Genomic DNA, 13000 nt, shown 5'->3' on the forward strand with positions numbered 1-13000 from the left:
CTTAACACTCACAGAGGCCTCCCCTGTATCTACAAACACCCCTCAGCACCTCAGAACGAGCACCCCCAGAGCCTCCCCCCAGCACCTCCAGACCCCTCTCGACACCCACAGAGCCTCTCCAGCACCCACATAGCTCTCCCAGCACCCACAGAAATCCCCCAGCCCTCACAGACTCCGCTCAGCACTCTCAGAGCCTCTCCAACACGACCAGAGACCCCCAGCACTCTCGCAGCACCCACAGAGTCCCCCTGCACCCCCAAAGCCACCCCAGCACCCACAGAGCCTCTGTAGCACCCCCAGAGCCCCCCCAGCACCCCGAGAGAGGCTGCATATGTGGTGCATGAGTGTCTGCATGTGTGCAACGCCTTGTGCGTGCCTTCACGCTTGTGATGGGGAGTATACACGCCCTTGTGAGCACGTGTGCAAACACATGCATGTGTATATGCATAGGTGTGTGTTCACGTGTGTGTCTTTGCATGCTCGCATCCGTGTACTGCATGTGTCCATGCCTATGTGGGTGCATTTGCACACCTGCCTGTGTACACACACGTGTTTGCCCATGTGCACATACATGCATGTGTGTGCGTGTGCATTCCCAGGTGGAAACCCCTCCAGACAACCTGTATCACAGTGGGGACCTCTGACCACCCCACCCCCCCCAATTAAACAAACATGCCCCCCAACCCCGGATGCATCCCCTCTAAATGCCAGGCCTAGGATAACACCAGGAAGGGGCCTTCGTGAGGGGAGGGCACAAAGCTGAGCATCAGCACCCACACCCCCCCACCTCGAAAACAAAAGGGCCCTGGCCATTGTGTGGGAGGGAGTAGGAAGGGGGTGCCCCATTGTTTTCCATGCCACCCACTACTCCTGGAGGGGACCCCAGTGTGGGGAGCCGACTGCGAGGCCACTTCTTCCCACCCCCCAAGCCCCACGGTTGCAACCCCCATATTCTCTCCCCTCACCCCGGGGAGATTTGGTCCAAAAGTGGAGCCCTGGAAAGGGCTCCCCAAGCTGCCACGCATACTCTGTTCCACTCGTGACCCCTCCAAATTTCACCAAACACTCTCCAGCAGAGAGAGGGGGATCCAAAGACCCTCTTCCCCTCCTGTGTGAGCCCCCCCCAGCGTGCTGGGAGGATGCACACGGAGCCCCCACTACACACCTGCAATGGCCCTATGTATGGGCCTCATACTCCACACAATATTTCCATCCCCTCTGCTTTTATTTCCTTTTCATTCCTTTCCCCTCCTCTCTTTGCAAAGCCCAAACACAAATAAAACCACCTATCCCCACCACCACCCCCCCGTCATCCCCCATCCCTCCCAAAACTTAGGGATGAGGCTGAAACTTAGGGATTCACCCAGCCTGCCTTTAGGTTGTACCTTGGGGGGGGGGGGGGGAAAGAGGGGATGATAGAGAAGGGGGAGGTTGATGGAGAAAGGGAAGGGGGTGATGGGGAAAGGGGGAGTTATGGGGAAAGCTGATGGGGAAAAGAGGGAATGACGGGAAAGGGGGGGTGATGGGGAAAGAGAGGGGAGGATGATAAGGAAAGGGGGGGGATGATAAGGAAAGGGGGGGGATGATAAGGAAAGGGGAGGTTGCCTGCCGAACCAGTAACAGAGATTTTCTTTTGGCCTTATCTCCTCTCCAGCAGCCCTGGGGATGCAAGAGAGGGGGGGGGGAAAGTGGATATTCCTGCCAGATAAGATCCTTGCCTGCAGCTCCCCTTTGCAAAACTCACATTCCAGCTTTATCCCCCCCTAACTCAACATATCCCTCTTTCCCACGCAGGGAGGGGAATGTGAAAAATGTTTCGCCATTCCTGGATGTGTTTAAAAAAAAAAATTAAAATAAAATAACTCAAATACATTAAAAAAAAAAAAAAGAGGAGACTTAGATGAAAAACTTACTGGGGTGGCCAAGGAGATGCTGGTCCAGGAGCCCCGCAGCCGCCGCGTTCTGCACTAAGCGCCTTGTCCCACTGTCCCAGCATTAAACAGCTCTAGCAGCTGCGATGGTGGACAGTTAAGATTATATATGATGTAAATATATTGTGGGTTTGTCAGCTCCCCCAAACCATAAAACTTAGTTTAATGACATCACGTGCTCCCTGAGAGCCATTCAGGGCTTTTGCTTAGGGCCATCCACATAAATAACCTTCAAAAGTTTTAAACTACTAAATTCACATAGAAGCCATGAGTATTTCTGCTAATGTTCTCATGTTCTCGGTGAAACTAAAAGAGCTTTGCTTTGTTGTTTTTTGGGGGGTTTGGGTTTTGGTTTTTTTTTTTTTTCCCCCCAAAAGAAACAACAAAAAAAAAAATCAAAACAAACAACAAAAGTCCTGGATTTCTATAAAAAAAAATGGAACTTTGGTTGGTTTGTTGTTTTTTTTTTGTGCCATTTTAAGTTCTCACGGGGTAGACACGGATGACGGGGCAAGGTAAGTCCTTTTCTATTTCCTTCTTGAGTCTTTGGGAAGGGATTGAGGAGCCGAGAGGGGAAATAAAAAGGCAAATCTCTTCCAGACAGCACCAGCAACAACATCCACCACCCACCAGCACCCCCAAAACTGCCCCCTAAAGTAGAGGGATAGAGGGATGAGGGGTGCAGAGATCCCTCCAGGCCCCCCTTCCAGGGCAGGAGAAGCCAATAATTAATCATAAGTAGCCGCACTCCTCTCCGCAGGGTGGAAATGCGAAAGTTTGGAATTTAAAGTGATTTTTTGGGCTGTTTGGAGTGATTTTCCCCTCCTTGAGGAAAACACGCGTGGTCTAGGAGCTGGTTAACCCTTACCTTGACAAACCCAAGCTGCCTTGACAGCTTCCCGGTACAAAAGGAGAGGGGGGAAAAAGGTGTTGTTAGAGTGCGAAATGTAATCAGAATCAGAAATAACGACCCAGAGAGGCTGTAATAATACCGGTGAGAGTGGAGGGAAGACGTTGCTTAAGAGAAAATTGAATGGAATAACGAGCAATTACCAGTACACGCCAAGAGGGTTTTGTGCCTGAACAACCAGTCAATAGATTTACACAGCATGGGGAAAGAATAAAAACGGAATAAAAGAAGTAAAAGAGATGATTGGAATCGTTACGGAGCCCTCACAGCCTCTTTGCAAACTCCCCCCCCAACCCCCAGGCCCAGGAGTGAGGGAGCCCCTGGGGTAGAGGCAGCACAGAAAAGTGCCAGGCGAGCCTTGCTGGGTTTTTTTTTGCAGTATTTCACCCCAAACCGATGGAGAAATGACAGTCGAGATGGCAAAATAAAGAGGATTTTTATCCAGCCGCTGTTAAACGACAGGAAAATTAAATAGCTTTGCAGCTCGCAACTCGCCAAAATGACCAGAACCCAACGTCCACGAATAGCAAATCATCAAATCAGCTGATAAGGATTAAAATCAAAGCCCCAGTTGAGCCCAATTTGCTAATTGTACCCCTCAAGGCAGCCGAGCTGCTGGAAGAAACTTTTGTTTTGCAGGTTCAGGAAATTGTTCCCTTGTTTCCCATGTGTAAAGGAAATCCTATAAAGTTTTATGGAGCTTATTGGCTTCTCCCAGCATTTGTTTTCGCCTGTAAATAGCTGGGAAGACACAGGAGGAGCCACCCTGAGTGTCTGAGTGCTCGACGGAGCCTGGGAAAAAGAGAGGTTGAGCTCTACGCAAATTCACCAGCACCCTCGGGTGGGGCTGGAGAGGAGGGGGCTGCACCTACCCTTGGAGGGGGGGGGGGGGGGCAAACAGGGACCCAGCACCTATGCCATATGGCTGGGGGTATTGAAAAATCCATATGGAGCCAAGTGTTAGCCTCCAGGATGGATGGACACCCTCTGGAAGGCGTGTTGCCATCCCAGGAGCAGAGCTGGGAGTTCCTCATTAGGCCCTTCTGCCTTAGCAGAGACTGAAAATTACACATATTGAACATTAAAACCTAATATAATATAATATAATATAATATAATATAATATATTGGGGTTTTAGAATATTTTATATATATCTACACACACACACACATATATATATATATAAGGCAAATAAGTGGTTGCAGCCCCCCAGCAGCCTCCCCCGGGGCTACTCCCTAGGGAAGAGGGATGGGGGTCCAACAGGGCCTGGAGCACATACACACGCCCCCCCAGCCTCCTCCCCTCACCTCATCCCCATCCCAGTCACCTCCAGTCAGGCACTGGGACGTCCTTCCCGCATCCAAGCGCTGCCCAACCTGCAGCGAGAGGCAGCATCTGCCAGATTTTGGGGCAAAAAAAATCATTTTATCTCGAGTATACATTAGGGACAGAAGAGGGAGGAGGAGAGAGAGAAGGTAATTTTATCTGATATTCCTATTAAAATGCCATCTGCCAGCCTGGAATGAAAAGCCTGAGAAATAAAGATGGAAAAGTCTAAACTGGGACAGAGAGGAGCTCACCTTCCTCAGGCCCCAGACAGAGCTTAACTCCTAATTAAATAAAAACCTCTTTTCCCCCTTTTCCATGCCCCGGGAAACAGGAAAAGCATCCCATACCTTTTCCAGTGTGGGAGAGAAGGATGCTCTGAGCTAAAGCACCCCTCCATCCCTCTCTAAATCTGCTTTTTTTTTTTAGTACATAGATAAGAATATTTGTAAAACTCACTACTTTGCCAAAGTAGCAGAGGAGGAAAAAACTGCTCCAAGGTGGGGAAACATAGAAGTATCTGCCCGGCGCACCAACTTTGCCATTATTTACTGTTTATTCCATATAACAAAATAGAAGTTTCCTCACCCATTCGTAGACAAAACGGCAACTGATAAATATACTGGTATATATATATATATAGCGGATATGTATATGTATAACCGATAAATAGACCTATATATATATATAAAACTCATATATATATATATAATTGATAAATATACATAATTGGAGAGGGGGAATAAAAGAAGTTACTGCAATGGACTGAATTTAGACAGAGATGTAGAAATTTGATGTTCGCCTTGGCTTTTTTTAATATATATCTTAGCATTTAGCAAAATCTACAGTAATTACGCAACAAATAAATACACAATAATATTAAGTCCAGAGGTTGGTTTGTTTTTTTCCTCTTCCTCCCCCACCTCCCATGCTGCACTTTTCCTGCTCGGAGATTTCGGAGGAGCCGCTCAAATCGGTGTCCCCCCCATTTCTACCACCCCACCCCACCCCCCCTCCCGCCCAAGTCTATTCATTTCTTTTATATGCAAATAATAATAAAATGATGCCAGCCGAGTCCCAACGCAAACAGACACCAGGGACCCCCCCCTCTGGGCTTGTATAGGTGGATTTTAAGGAGTTCCGAGCCCTAGCGATTTTCCTTTCCGACTTAAGGGAGCCAAAGCGGAGGTGCCAGAGCATCTTTCCAGGGCAATTCCAGGATTAAATCCCTTCTCCCATCAGGGCGAGCAGAGACCGAGGTTGAGAGTTCACAAAACTTACTGCTTCGGGGTTTATTTTCCCTTATTTTCCTTTTTTTTTGTTGTTTTTTTCTTCTTCACCAGCTCCTTTTTAAATTTTCCCTGGAATATTGCGGTTTTTTGAGCAGGAGGACACGGCCCAGCCTCCCTGCGGATTTTCCCTTAAGCCTTTTTGGGTTTTTAAGCCTTTTTTTTTGTTTGTTTCTTGGTGATTTTTTGCCCCAAAAAAAAGCGCACAGGTTAGGACACTCAGTAACAACCTAAAGAGCGAGACACTAAATTTTTGCCTGAAGCTAACAGCGGGGTTTGGTTTTTTGCAGACTACTTAGAGCTTCCCTTTGTCTGAGGGATGGGGAGGGTCCGGACTAGAGTCCATCCAGCAGCTCCCTCCCTCCCCACCCTAAAAATCAAAGTTTCCTCAAGGTCGCTTCCTCCAAGGATGGAAAAGACAACAACAACGACAAAAAAAAAAACCCACCCCAAAAAAACCCAAACCCTAACAACAACAAAAATAAAAGCAGGGATCCCCCCCCCACCCCACCTCCTGCAATCCCACCTAAAGAGCCTCTTTGCTTTTCAACTTGGAATCTTTCTTCCACTTCATCCTCCGGTTTTGAAACCAGATTTTAATCTGTCTCTCGTTGAGGCAGAGGTTGTTGGCGATCTCAATGCGCCTCCGCCGGGTCAGGTATCTGTTAAAATGGAATTCTTTCTCTAGTTCCAGAGTTTGGTAGCGGGTGTAGCTGGTTCGGGAGCGTTTCCCATCCGTTTCTAGGGAAGGAAAAAAAACAAAACAAAACAAAACAAAAACATAGGGAAGACACCGCATGAAAAAGCAAAGCGATCGTGGATGGATTGTGTTATTCGTTTATTATTTCATGATAAAACCAGGTTACAAATCCAAAAGATACAGAAGTTTGCTGGGGCTGTGGGCAGGCAGGGAGCGAAGGAGGCTGAAATCCTCCATTCCCCAACACCTTCAGCCCCCCCCCCTTTCCTTTTCCTTTCTAAAGCTCAGATCAAACGCATGTAGATGAGCCAGAACTGAACCTGTTTCCTCTTGGACAATAAAGAAGTGTACAAAGGAGGGAAATATCTTTTCTTGGAGATCTTGTCTCTTTTTCCCCACCTCTCCAGCCCTGGGAAGGTGGAGGGGGGAAATCTCTCCACGCTTTCCCTCTTGATGTCTCTCTTTTTGTAAGCTCACCCTCCAAGAACATGTGTATTTCAAGTTATTTTTAACCCCCCTTCCCAAAAAAATGGAATATTGCCTTTTATACACGTTTTGTTTCTATGATCCAATTATGCCGTCATAAATTTGGGCGTATATAGCCTCTAAGCCTTTTAGTGGACAGTTTTACGAGCAATTGATGCCTTAGTCGTAAAATTTACGACCTCAGGTTTTTTATTATTTGCCCCGTATGGCCTATAAAAACCCAAGGCAAAAAAAAAAAAGGAAAAAAAAAAAAGGAAAGAAATCCTGTGAAACAAAAAAAAAAAATCAAGAAGTGAAAGTTTTACCATGGCTCATGTGTAGTTTGGTCATCCAGGGGTAAATTTGTGGAGGTTGTTGCTGCTGCAGTTGTGGTCCTCCTTGTTGTGCTGTTTGCACGGGCTCAGCTTTGATTTCAGCCGAGCTCTTAGATCTCTCTTCCAGCGGCGTGTTAGCACTCTTCTGACTGTAAATCCCGGGATTTAGGGCTGCTTGCTCATCTCTGGCTAAAGGATGCCCTGAAGAACCCATGACCGTGCAGGAAGGTCGCTCGGGGTTAGCTCGGGGGGTCGCAGCCATGTCCAGGGAGCTGGCAGCCCCGGAGGAGGGGAGGGTGATGCTTAGATCCAAGCCGCCGTAGCGGTACCTGGGGGACTGAACCTCAGGCACACTTCCATAATTTCCATAACTTTGCATGGCATAGGCAGCAACGGGGGGACTTTGCTTATAAAACGAATTGGCGACGTAGGAACTCATGGCGGAGGAGGGGAGGAAGAAAAAACAATAAAAAGGGGGGGGGAAGGAAAGAAAATTTGGGGAGGGGGGATTGAATTCCCCCTTTTTCCCCCTCTTTTTTTTTCTTCTTTCCCCCCCTTTTTTCTCTTTTCCTCTTTTTTATCTTTTTGTTTCCTCCTTTTTCTTTTTGTTTCCCTTTTTTGTTTTCCTTTTTGTTTCCTCTTTTCTTTTTGTTTCCTCTTTTTTCTTTTTGTTTCCTCTTTTTTTTCTCTTTATTCTTCTTTTTATTCCTCTTTTTTCTTCTTTTTTTTCTTCCTTTTTTCCCCTCTTTTTTTTTTTTTTCCCCCTTTATTTTTTTTTTTTTCCCAACCGCTTTGATTAGGGTGATTTGTGGCCCTTTGAAGTTCAGGGCTGGGGGGGCGCGTTTTGTTCCTCCTAAAGTGCAGAATTTATAGGTGGGGATTCTTCTTTCTTTTTTCCCCCTCTCCGCGCTGCCCAAATATGGGATCTTTAAGTGGCGTCACGTGACGGCGCCGGCCACTCATCAATTTGCCTTGATGACCCCGGGGCGGGTTAATTGATGGGCGCCCGCGGAAGGCGCTCGAGGGGGTGCGCGGGGGAGCGCGGGCGGAGCGCGCCGCGGGACGGCGAGGCGGCAGCGGCACCTAGCGCTGCTCCGCGGCACCGCAGCGCCGCTCCGCGCCCCCCCGCGCAGACCTGCGGAGGATCGAAGGAAGGGTGGATATGGCAGGGGTCTGCACTGCTCCGCACCCCCCTGTGCAGACCTGCGGAGGATGAAAGAGGGGGTGGGGGGTGGATGCGTGTGCACACCTACGCACCCCCCCCCCCCCGCGCAGACCTGCGGAGGATGGGGGGTGTGGATATGTCAGGGCTATGCACTGCTCCGCACCCCCCCCCCCTGCAGACCTGCGGAGGATGAAAGGGGGGTTGGATGTGCTGGGGGTGCGCACCGCTCCGCACCCCCCTGCAGACCTGCGGAGGATGGAATGGGGGTTGGATGTGCTGGGGGTGCGCACCGCTCCGCACCCCCCTGCGCAGACCTGCGGAGGATGGGCAGGAGATATTGTACAAGCGCTCCGCGCCCCCCCCCGCGCAGACCTGCGGAGGACGGGATGAGGGGAGCAGCGCCTAGCCGACCTCCGCGCCCCTCCGCAGTTTTCCCAGTGCATTTTCTTTCCATTTTACTTGTGCGCTTTATTTCTTCCATTCCAAAATCACAACTGCGCAGCTGGGGTGGGCAAACAAACGGGGTTTTTTCCCTCTTTTCGGTGGGTGCAACGAGGAGGGGCAGCTGTCGGCAGCGCGTAACCTCCGCCTCAGTTTGAATTTCTATAATTACACGAAGATTTGCCGGATGGGAGGGAAAGATGCGCATCCCCAGCGTTGGTTTCCGAGGTTTTGGGCAGCGTTGGCGGCCGGGGAAGCTCCTGAGCGTTTTGCAGGGACTTCTCCTCGCATGGAAGCTCCTCCAATGCGCCAAAGTTTACATTCCTGGTACCTTTCCCCCCCCCTCTCTCCCAGCCTCGCAATTTATTGCTGGCAGGAGCCTGGATCTTCCTTGTCTGCTCCTCGCTGGAGAAACCATCCCCTCTCAAAGGCGAAGGGGAAATAAATACCTCCAAATCTGAATTTCCAGCCCTCTGGAGCAGGGAGAGGGTGCGGTGGGAGAGGGACAGCTCTGAGCCCCCCCCCCCCCACGCCCCCCAGCTCCTTTCGGGCTTTGCCTCGCAGACCTGAGCACTTTTTTTTTCCCTTCTATTTCATCTCCATTCAGCATGCAGGGAAAAGCCTTGAATGCGCCGGGTGTTGCACATCGCCTTCCTCCTCTGAGTTAGAGACGTGGGGTTGTGGAGATATGGTGGGGCTTGGGGTTTTTCTCTCTTTTTTGATTTTTTTTTGTCCTTTTTTTTAATTCCTTTTTTACGTGGGGAGAAATTCAGCCTCTTTTCCACCCAGGGAGCCTCCTGCTCCCCGGCCAGGTCGTTCCTCTCTTGCAAAACCCTCTTGGCTCCTGCTTGTTGGTGCTGGTTGCTTGCTTTCTTTCGTTTTAAGTGAGATATGGGGCTTGTTTGGTTTGGGTTTTTCTTCCATCTTTCTTGAGCTTTGTAAAAATCGCCTGCACATTCCAGGCTGGAGACGAGCAAAGGATGAGCTGAAAAAAAACCCCTTCCCAGGCTTCTTTTTTTTTTTTTTTTTTTTTTTTTTCGCCCACCTTTTTCTTATTCTCCCCCTTTTTTCCTCCCTTTTTTTTTTTCCCCCTCCTGGTTATGGTCGCTTAACGCCAAATCACGGTTGTTTCACTACAAAACTCGAAGAGGAATTAAGCTGTTTCCAGGGAAATCTCATCCCTGGCTAAGTGCTACCTACTGAACAGCCCAGCAAATATTAAAGCAGTGACAAAGAGGCGAGAAAAATGCAATGTGTTTTTTTTCCATCCAGCCTTCGCAATGGCTTATCCGCGATCCACAACAGCAGGATTTGTTTCCCAGCGTTATATCCACAATTTCCGCTCTCCTAAGGATGAGTTTCTGAATAAAAGTGACTCCCCCCCCATCCCTGGAAAGGTTTATTGGGTCGAAATAAGTCAGGGGAAGAAGGGGGGGGGGGGGTCCTTGCGCAGAGCTGGGGTATTCTCAGCTGTGTAGAGCTGAAATTAAATCAAAATAAGAATAAAAAGAAGCCAAACCTTTGACCTGGCGTTTGACTGAGGAGGGTGCAATAAGAAATATATACTGTTTTGAACTTTGGAAATCCATTTTTAATCATGAAGCGAGAGGTATGGCATAGATTCCTGATGCCACCGAACAATACAGTAACAAGACTCATTCAAGGAGACAAAGCAAAATGTAACACCCCCCCTCCTTTTTTTTTTTTTCTTGTTGTTGTTGAATACTCTTGAATGAGAGAGGTACGGAGGAGGGAGAAAGAGGAGAGAGGGAGCTGATTTTTTTTTTCAGGAACAACACACAGAAGATAAGTGAACTCTCTAAACAGGCTGTTATCACCACGAAGGGTTTCAACTGAAGCTCAGAGGCCATTCTATAAACTTTAAAAATAATATTCAGTTTTTATTAAATACTCAACATAGTCCTCTGGACATGACCTTTATACATGAGAGGGTGTAACACAAGATTTTTTTTTTTTAAGCGTTTTTTTTGTCCTTTTCTACTGCTATAGAACTCCATTCACTTTATACCGTGGAACATTACAGTGCTAAACATAAATATAAATACAGGTACCACAAACACAGTTAAAAATATTCACACAGAAACTGTCACAGTTTGTAGTATGCAGTGATGAGCCCAGGTATCTGCTTAAATACAAGGAGGATGCTCTTGGAAATGCTATATTTAGGTGGAAGGAGGTTTTCTTTTCAGGGAAATCAGGTTTTTCACCAGGGGGGGAAGGATTGCTCTGCTTTGAGGGGAGGAGAAGCGGCTGGGCAGAGCCCGATCCAACACAGCGGAGGGTGGGTGCCCAATTTTTTAGGAGGGGAGGGATGGGAGCCGGGGGGAGGGAGAGTGTGCGGCTTTGAAACAGTCTTATCCCGAGTGAGATAAATAGGCGATGGCGGGGGTGCGTGTGCGGGGTGGGGGAGAGCTGGGGGTGAGGGGGTGTAGCCGTGGGGAGAGGGTGTCTTTCCACATTAAACCTTATTTTTTTATCACACCCCCCCTTTAATTATCATTATTTTTTTTTTTTAGCCAAACATTGTGCCAGTGATAAATACGGGGTGGGGGGGAGGTCGGGGAAGGGGGGGGGGGGGTGTCCTGCAGCCGAGCTGTCACTTCTTCACTCCTTCTGTTTCTCCTCCTCTGTCTCTTCCCGCTTCTCCTCCTTGGCCAAGCTGTCGGCAGCGGCGGCGGCCGCTCCCCCCCCCGCCCCGGAGAGGGTCGAACTCAAATTACTCTCTTTTTTCCATTTCATCCTTCGGTTTTGGAACCAGATTTTGATCTGCCGCTCCGTCAGGCAGAGAGCGTTGGCGATTTCGATCCGCCTCCGCCGGGTCAGGTACCGGTTGAAGTGAAATTCCTTCTCCAGCTCCAAGGTTTGGTAACGGGAATAGATCTGGCGGCCCCGCCGGCGGTCGGCCCCGTAGCCCACTCCTAGGGATGCCGAGACAAAACAGACTAAAAATCGTCAGCTCGGGAGAACGCGGACACGAGGAGAAGGGGGGGAGGGAGGGAAAAGGGGACAACGCGACATCCGCACCCGCGCAGCCCCCTCCGCCCCCGCGCAGCCCCGCGCCCGCCCCGCTCCTCCTCCCCCTGCCTGCCCCCACCCTCCCCCCCTTTAAAAAAAAACACCCCCAAATCGCTCTAATTTGGGATTAAATTAACCCTCTGCGCGCAGCGTTTTCTCCCGGGATGCTGCTTTCCCCCCCCCCCCTCCCCCCACTTCTTTTTCCCACATTATTTTTGCCAATTGAAAGGTTTGGGGGAGCGGGGAGGGGGGGAAGGGGGAGCCCCCCGGCTCCTCTTGGTGCGGGGAACCCACCGCACTCCCCGTCCCCGTCATTAAAACTTATTTTCACCCCGGTAATATTTTGTGCTTAACTCCCGAGCAGAGCTCGCTGCACTTTATTATGGATATTTTACACTCTCGAAGTCTTTTAATTAGAAAGAGCATAACAAGCCATATTTGCTTGCAACAACTTAACAAATAAAAGGCCTGTAGCTGCAACTGTGAAGGAGCTATATTATTGTTTTTATGGGGCCATAAAAAGTCGCTCAGCCTGTTCTGCTAGGGAGAAGGTCGTAAAGATGGTTCAGTTTATTTAATTTATATCTCCGAGCTGTAAAACTTACCACTGTGGGAGTTCATACGCTGCATCCATGGGTATATTTGAATGCTAGTTTTTTGTTCTTGCGAAGTGTTCCTGTTTTGGTCACTGGTAAAATCCTGTGCGATTGATGTCTGTGTATTATGTCCCATAGAATTTTGCCTGCAGCTAGAAAGCATGTCTTTTTCTTGGTAAAAAGCATTAGATCCATAGTCATAAGGTCCTCGGCTGGAGCTAAACACAACATTATCTTGCGGTGAATAAAAAGGAGAAGAATAAATCCGGTTTTGAGCAACGGCTGCTCCATAAGTAGAAAAATGCCTGACAGGGTCATAGGCAGTTGAATTGAGGGCTACGTTGGGAAGCACCTCTTGGCCACTGGTTAGATGGCAGGATAAAGATGGGTTTGTAAAATAGGAATTCATATCGTCCTCTATACCTGGCTGTGTGATTTCTTTAATATTTATTTCTGTCTCCAGTTTGTAGTCTGAACTAGATTGTTATAGGGAAGGCTCTGCTCCAGGACAGACAAAATGACAAAGTCAGCTGACCCGGGGGGAGCCAATGGGGAGGCGGGTGTCAAAAAGGGAAAAAATTGCTTTTGCTTCTGTTGATTCCCTAGTTGAAACTAAGTGGGCATGGAAAGTAAGTCCTGCACCCCCAAACCCCCCCCCAGTACCCCCGGGGTGCCGGAGGATGGGGAGGATGCGGTGGGGATGGGGAGCGCTCCCATAGCCCGGGGGTTGGGGTGCTGCTTGGAGGGGGGGGGGGAGAGGCAGCTGGGCTGCAGGGAAGGGGGGGGGCACAAATTTCCTAAGCCAG

At 49.1% G+C, this 13000-nt stretch overlaps 2 protein-coding genes across 3 annotated transcripts; both read right to left on the bottom strand.

Moving 5' to 3' along the window:
* Positions 1-5978: 5978 nt before the first annotated feature.
* On the bottom strand, positions 5979-7438 carry HOXC5 (homeobox C5). Its single transcript, XM_009565024.2, has 2 exons — positions 6948-7438; positions 5979-6197 (listed from the first exon to the last, which is right to left on the bottom strand). Exons 1-2 carry the CDS (start codon positions 7393-7395, stop codon positions 5983-5985), a joined length of 663 nt encoding a protein of 220 aa, XP_009563319.1. The 5' UTR covers positions 7396-7438; the 3' UTR covers positions 5979-5982.
* Positions 7439-11142: 3704 nt separating this feature from the next.
* HOXC6 (homeobox C6) lies at positions 11143-12961 on the bottom strand. 2 transcript variants are annotated; one of them, XM_054051599.1, is made up of 2 exons: positions 12204-12961; positions 11143-11525 (listed from the first exon to the last, which is right to left on the bottom strand). In XM_054051599.1, exons 1-2 carry the CDS (start codon positions 12601-12603, stop codon positions 11188-11190), a joined length of 738 nt encoding a protein of 245 aa, XP_053907574.1. In that variant the 5' UTR covers positions 12604-12961; the 3' UTR covers positions 11143-11187. The 2 variants fall into 2 exon arrangements, with proteins under 2 accessions (XP_053907574.1, XP_009563317.2); XM_009565022.2 differs by having other exon boundaries at positions 11146-11501.
* Between the last annotated feature and the right edge of the window lie 39 nt (positions 12962-13000).

This window comes from Cuculus canorus, chromosome 29 (assembly GCF_017976375.1).
Source record: "Cuculus canorus isolate bCucCan1 chromosome 29, bCucCan1.pri, whole genome shotgun sequence".
Lineage (NCBI taxonomy): Eukaryota > Metazoa > Chordata > Aves > Cuculiformes > Cuculidae > Cuculus > Cuculus canorus.